We start from the raw sequence: 6,535 nt of genomic DNA on the forward strand, positions 1-6,535 counted from the left end.
AGGGGACTGTAGCGGGGGGGCAGGAGGGATTCTGGCAGCAGTGAAGTGGGATGTGGGGAGGTTGAGACCTTTCCCCAAGTCACCCCAGCCACTAATGCTGAAGCCGCAGGATGGCAGCCCTGGTGAATGGGACGGATCGGCAGCCCCTGCTGACTAGGGTTACCATACGTCCGTTTTTTCCCGGACATGTCCTGCTTTTAGGCAATCAAACGCCCGTCCGGGGGGAATTGCCGAAAAGCCAAACATGTCCGGGAAAATGCCGGCCGGGCACTTCCCCTCCCGCGGCTGCTCTGCTCCGCTCGTCCCCTCTCAGACTTTAAGAGCCAAGCTGCCCGAGCCAGCGCTACCGGCTTCGGGCAGCCCCCCCTGCCTCCGGACCCCCAGCCGCTGGCCAGGCACTTCCCTTCCCGGGCTCCAGCTGAGCTGCTGCGCTCCTTCCCTCTCAGACTTTAAGAGCCGAGCTGCCCGAGCCAGCGCTACTGGCTTCGGGCAGGCCCCTCTGCCTCCGGACCCCGAGCCACGGGCCAGGCACTTCCCTTCCCGGGCTCCAGCTGCACTGGGGAAGCGCCGGCGGGGGGCACAGGGTCTGGGGGCTGCCCGGAAAACCGTGAATCCGGTAGCGCTGGGGCAGCCCTTTCCCCATGGCTGGGAGTGGGAGGGAGGAGGGGGCTGAGTTAGGGCGGGGAAGGGGCGGAGTTGGGGCGGGGCTAGGGGGTGGGGAAATGGGCGGGGCCAGGGCCCGTGGAGGGTCCTCTTTTTTTATTTATTAGACATGGTAACCCTACTGCTGACTGAATCCTCCTGTTCTCTCCAGAACGGGTCCAGCCTTGCCAGCGGCAGGACAAGCGTCCCCTGCCCATGTGCCTCAGCCCTGCCTGGTCAGACGCCATCACCCGTCAGTCCTTGGCCTCCCAGGCTGCCAGTGATGGGAGCAACTCTGGGTGGTGGCTCGGGTGACACAGACACCAGACCACTAGGAATTGGGTGCGGCCCTGTGGGACAGGAGAGTCTCGCAGAGGGCACTTGGGGGACTCTCCTGCCCTTCCCAAGAGCAATAGCACCCTGTCCTAAGAACGTAAGTCTGGGATGAGGCAAAGCTTGTCATTAATTAGCCTGGCTAAAGAGCTGGGTGGAGCTGCTCCGGGGACAAGCTGGCTCGCTCCTGCTCATGGAGGTGAATTCATCTCCCTTCCCAGGAGCACCTGCTCTCCCTTTCATTCCCCACCAGGCTCCTTGTGCCAGGCCAGCGAATGGCCACAGGATGGGAATGAGGCCTGGGCCCCGCCCCAATCTCCTGAGTCTAATGCAGCTGCTCACCTTGTCCCCCATCAGCTGCTGGGTTTCCCCCAGGAGGGAGTAGGTGACAGGGAGAGAGACACACACATTCGTCCTTCTGGTTGCAGGGCTTGTGTCCTTCCAATCCCATTGGTGGCTGCACAGTGGGCAGAGTCCTCGCTGCGTGCCTGGCCCAACAGAATTGCAGGGCGTGGTGTGGAACACAGAAAGAGATAGAGAGACTCATCCTCCAGCCGGGGTCAGTCTCGGAGAAATTGGCTGGGGTCCCAGTCTCACTCTTCTAGCGGGTGCCATTTCCCAGCTGGGTTCCTTACCCCTCTGGTGCAGCAGCAGCTGGTAGAGCCGGTAAAGCCCCTCCCTGGCCTGCCGGCTGATGTCCTTGGCTGGGTCACTGACGGACAGAGCCAGCTGTGCCATGTGGTGACCCATCCTGGGGAATTCCGCTGAGTTCTAATGGACGGGAGAGGGAGAGGGGACTCCATCAGCATTTTCCTGTTAGTTCCTAGTCCCCCCCGGGCCAGGACTCTCCTTCCCCTCAGCCCCTCTGCAGGAGATGCTAGAGGATAGGAGCTAGAGCCAGACCCTTAATTTCCTCTGCCCCCAAGGAAGCCTGGAGTACAGGGCTGTGGACAGGGCCCTCCATGAGGACTTGCTTCCCCAGCTGCTCCAGGATGAAAGGGAGGCATGAACCTGGAGCACAGTCCCCTTAAAAGCCCAGAGTCACCACTTAACTAGGACAAGAAGAACTTGACTCAAGCCAGGCTCACTCTCTGCTCTGCCTCTGCCTCCCCAAGAGGAACACTCCTAACCCACAGCCCCTGCAGCAGCAGATCCTACAGCCCGTCAGAGCCAGATCACCTACGCCTGGAGTCAGGAAGCTGGGGTCAGAGGTCACTTACGTCAAACTCAGGGAGGGTGATGGTGAATCTGAGCAGGGCCGTGCTGCTCTTAACGGCCCTGGCTCTCTCTCGCGGCACCCTGGACATGATCCAGTAGTTAATGTGCTGTGGGGAAAGGAAGCATTGCACTGACTGCCCTGACCAAGGATGCCCACTGGGGGCCCGGCTAGGAGGACAGACTGGAAAATGGATCTAAGAGTGAAGGTAAAATTGCCCCCACCCCTCTCATCGGGCTCACCTCCAAGATGTACTGGAGCCTGTCGGTGTCTGGGGACTCTACCAGCAGGTTCCCCAGCATGGCGTCCAGGAGGTCTGGCAAGACCCTAGGCAGATCCTGAAAGCAAGGGAGAGCCATGGGTCAGAATTAGGGAAACTGGGGCTAAACTTGCCACAGGATGGGAAGTGGGGTCTCTGGGAAGCACTGGTGAGACCCCCAAACACATATCCTGGCCTCTCTCCTTCACATCCCACTGCAGGCAATTAGCAAGGACTCATGGCAGGATGACAGCTGGCTCTTCAATCCATGACTTTAGCATGATCTACCTGAACTTGGGCGGTGTCCTTCTCCATGCCCAGGGTGAAGACGGCGTGCAGGGCAGCTCGGAGGAGGTGGGTCTCCAGCTCTGGCTCCAGGGCAGGTGTCATGGTGCTGGCAAGAGAGAGGAGCCGGTATTAGACTGTGCAGTACGGGGATGGGACTGGCACCAACACGCAGGTGAAACTGCAGGGAAATAGGCACAGGCTGGCAAGAAGGGAAACTGAGGCACCGAGCCAGGGAATGACAAGGCCAAGGTTTCTCACACAGACAGTGGCAGGGCAGGAATAGCCCCTGTTCCCTGCACCCTGCTGCCCCTCCTGTATCTGATCCTGGGTGTGAGCCTCTCCCCATTGCAAAGCCGTTGCAATGTTACTGGAGTGAAAAGAACAGCCCAGCCAGGAGAGAGTGAACCTTCCCCGCACCTCTGCCAGAGGAGCCACCCTTGGGCGGTGACCTGGGAGTGGGAGGGGCAGTGACTCCCAGCCCTGGGCCTGAGCAGCATTGGGGTTAGGGGAACCGGGCCGGCGGGTCTCGGTACCTGAGGTTGCCCACAGCAATCAGGGAGTTGGCGAGGACGGCGCCGGGTGGAGAGTTATCAGGCAGCTCCTCAATGAGCTCCTGTGAGACCCAAAGGAGCGTGTGAGATTCGGGCCTCACTGACACTTCCCAGTGAGGAGATTACACAGCCAGGGCCCCACACAACCAGCAGGATCCCCCCACCTGCCTCCCACTCCTCCGATTCCTGCCCAATAGTGACCACTCTCCGAATTTCTCCCGTCTCTTCTCCCCAGTCTTCAGCCCCAGCAATCTCTGCCCTCAGCTGCCCCTCCAGCACCAGCCATCCCCCATCCATTGGCCTGGGGAGACCCCTGCCCCTCCCATGTCTCTGTCCTCCCTCTGGGCGCCGTGTCTCGCTCACCACAATCCTCTCCGCCACAGCCGCCTTGCAGCAGTGCGGCTCCAGTGTGTCCTGCCCTCTCTGCTGTGCAGCGAGACGCGGGGTGGATGGCGTGCAGGAACACGAGCTGCTGGGCCTCCTCCTGCACCCACCAGGAGTGGGGTTAGGGGAGAGAGAGCCAGTTAGCCAGAGACCTCCCTGCCCCCAAACAGTAGCTGCAGGACTCAGGCCTGAATGGGGGATAGTGGGGACCCGCCCATTGTCCAAATCACCCACCACTCCACCACAAGCAGGGTCAGGAACTGGGACAGTGCCTGTGGGGGGAGGAGACCCGGCTAGTGTGTGACAGACACCCCCACCTCTGGGGTCCCAGATCATGGAGGAGAAAGGTCCCCATTAGGGCTGGTGGATCATCAGGGACAAGACCCTCTGCAGGGGGTCAGGTGCTGGGAAGGGGCAGGACAGTCTCGGTTCCAGCACAGCTGGGGAACGTTTGTACCTTTTCTCCGTCTTGGAGCTGCTCTCGGCTGTTATTGAGAGCAGCCTCCTCTGTGGCCACGTCCACCCATTCCTCCTCCTCGTCCCCTGAGTCCCTGGCGGTCCCTGCACCAGGGAGAGAAGGGGACAGGGTGACGCCTGCTGCCACTCGGGGGAAGGACAGGGGCACGCTGGGGCAATGTGTCCCCTTCCCACCTCCGGGACCCAGGGCAGATCGGGCCCCACACTCCCCCGTCTCAGTGATGCCTTCAGCCCCCAACTCCTGCAGGAGCCCATAGCAAAGAGACCCCCCCCACGCTGTCCTGGACTCCCTGGGAGGTGCCTCCCCCCAACTGGAGCACCGAGGACCAAAGTGGCAGCATCTAGTGTCAGTGGGGTTCATGTGGCTCAGGCCAGACCCCTGGGCTGGGGATCCGCCCCCATAGCACTGATTGAGGGCCTGGGCCCAGGGTGTTCACAGCCCCGCCCTCACCTCTCCCTGAGCCCAGCCTGACTCCTCACCTGGAACAAAGCTGCGGCGCCCATCGGCCTCGCTGCTGCCCGAGTCCCAGGCACTGCTGCTGTCCCATGGGAAGCGGGCCGAGCTGCTGGTGGTGGGACAGGGATCCTCCACCTCCTGCCCTGGGGAGGCTGGAAGGTCCTCACTGACCGGGCCGGGCGATGCCTCCTGCTGGGAATCAGGGCTGGGCTCCTGGGGCTGCTGCTGCCCACACAACATGGCCCAGAGTCACTCTGCCCGGCTCCCCTCCTGCGCTGGGTCCTGCCTGCCCAGACGCAGCCTGGCCCAGCTCCATTTCGACCTGGCCTCTCCCACCTCGGCGCCTGCGCTGGGAGCGGGTTTTCTCCGCCAGAAGACTGGGCACTTCCACCTCCTGGCCTGGCCGGGAGCTCCTTCCCCGCCAGTGGGGACGGAGGGGCCGCTCTGCTCCCGGGGAAGATGGCAGCTGCTTCCCTCAGGCTCTGGGGCCACCTGCAGAGCCTTCTTCCTGAACATCCTCAGGAGCCTGGCCACCCTGGAACCGAGCGGGGAGCGGGCGTGAGTCTGGGGTCAAGGCAGCCTCTCACTAACCAGCCTGTTTGGTCCCTCCCCATCCCTGCCCCAGCCAGAGCAGCTCCTCCTCCCCCCACAGGGGTGCATGTAATGCAATCTACACGCACTGGCAGGAGTTCATTGCATGATCTGCTCCCAGCGTTCCCCCTCGTCACCTCTGGGGCTGCAATGCCCGGGGAGTCTCCTCCTTTTCCATCACTGGGCTCAGTCACTTTGGACAAGCAGCTCCCTCCTGCCGTCCCAGGCCACACTCCCCCCCAGGCTAGAGAAGGAACAGAACCCAGGAGTCTGGACTTCTCCTGGGAAACCATTCCCCAGGTCAAAGTCCCGAGGCAGAGCAAGGCCAGGACCCCCGCCTTTCCCATTGATTTCCATGCTCAGCAGCTCACAGGGTCTGGCCCAGCTCAGAGACGCTCAGCCTGGGGAACCGTCTCCCACAAGGGAAGCGTTGGGAGCCCCATTGCTGGGACCTTTCCAAACACACTGGAGACGGCTCTGGAGAAGCCCCTCCCCGGTCTGAGAGCGAGGGGCTCCTGGGGGCGGTTTGCAAATCCAATCTCCTTTGGGAGAGATTAGTTCCCCCTCTTTCTGCCTCTCCCCAGACAGACAGGGGACGCCAACGGGGAACCCTAATGCCACTCACTTGCTCTGCTGACGGAGCGATGGATGGAGGATGTTCAGTATCGTCCCTCGCCCTCCTCCTCACTCCCCAAAGCCAAGGCAGGCTGGAGAGGGTGGTGGTGACCTGAGGAGTTACCCTGCCCAGCCAGCAGGCAGGGGGATAGCACTGGGCGATCGACTGGCTGTGAAAACAAGAGTCTATCTTATTGCCAAGGGACAGAGAAACTCAGCCAGCAGCAGGGGGTGCAGAACACTGGCCTAATGCGGGGGTGACAGCACCTCCGGGATCCTGACATCCCGGCACTTTACACACCTTCCTGGAGCCTCCCAACCCCCCTGGTCTGTAGGGGCTGCTACCCCAACCCTACTGATGGGAAACAGGCCTGGGGTGGGGAAGCTACTGGCTCAGGGTCACACCAAGTGTCAGAGCCAGGGATGGGACCCAGCAGTCCTTATTTCCAGGCCCCTTCACTAACCACTGCTGCACACTCCCTCCCATAGCTGGCAATTACAACCAGGCCTTCATGTCCGGTCCCCCTGCTTTGAGAGGGAGTGTGCTCCGCTGGAGTGACTGGAGCAGGGAACTGGGAGTCAGGACTCCTGGGTTCCATTGCTGGTTTCCTATTGACCTGTGGGACTTTGGGTAAGTTGCTCCCCGCTCTAGGCTCTGTCCCCAGCAGTCAAATGGGGATTTCATACTTTCCCACTATTGGAAAGTGCTGGGAGAATCCCCC

The 6,535-nt window shown here is 61.7% G+C and overlaps 1 protein-coding gene across 2 annotated transcripts; it reads right to left on the reverse strand.

Moving 5' to 3' along the window:
- Positions 1-174: 174 nt before the first annotated feature.
- On the reverse strand, positions 175-6,277 carry LOC135977874 (uncharacterized). 2 transcript variants are annotated; one of them, XM_065579037.1, is made up of 7 exons: positions 4,631-6,277; positions 4,131-4,234; positions 3,653-3,773; positions 3,272-3,351; positions 2,739-2,844; positions 2,434-2,529; positions 179-1,746 (listed from the first exon to the last, which is right to left on the reverse strand). In XM_065579037.1, the coding sequence occupies exons 1-7, from the start codon at positions 4,652-4,654 to the stop codon at positions 1,519-1,521; spliced, it is 759 nt and encodes a 252-aa protein (XP_065435109.1). In that variant the 5' UTR covers positions 4,655-6,277; the 3' UTR covers positions 179-1,518. The 2 variants fall into 2 exon arrangements, with proteins under 2 accessions (XP_065435108.1, XP_065435109.1); XM_065579036.1 differs by lacking the exon at positions 4,631-6,277 and having other exon boundaries at positions 175-1,746; positions 3,653-4,330.
- Positions 6,278-6,535: the final 258 nt, after the last annotated feature.

This window comes from Chrysemys picta, unplaced genomic scaffold, assembly GCF_011386835.1.
Source record: "Chrysemys picta bellii isolate R12L10 unplaced genomic scaffold, ASM1138683v2 scaf56, whole genome shotgun sequence".
NCBI lineage: Eukaryota > Metazoa > Chordata > Testudines > Emydidae > Chrysemys > Chrysemys picta.

Excerpts from the sequence above, each read along its gene's own strand:
- LOC135977874 (XM_065579036.1), bottom strand. The coding sequence starts at position 4,009 with ATGATCTGGGACCCCAGAGGTGGGGGTGTCTGTCACACACTAGCCGGG. Across the intron at positions 3,352-3,652 it reads CTGTGGCGGAGAGGATTGTG|GAGCTCATTGAGGAGCTGCC; the intron begins GTGAGCGAGACA and ends TGGGTCTCACAG. Across the intron at positions 1,747-2,433 it reads GGCTCCAGTACATCTTGGAG|AACTCAGCGGAATTCCCCAG; the intron begins GTGAGCCCGATG and ends CCCGTCCATTAG.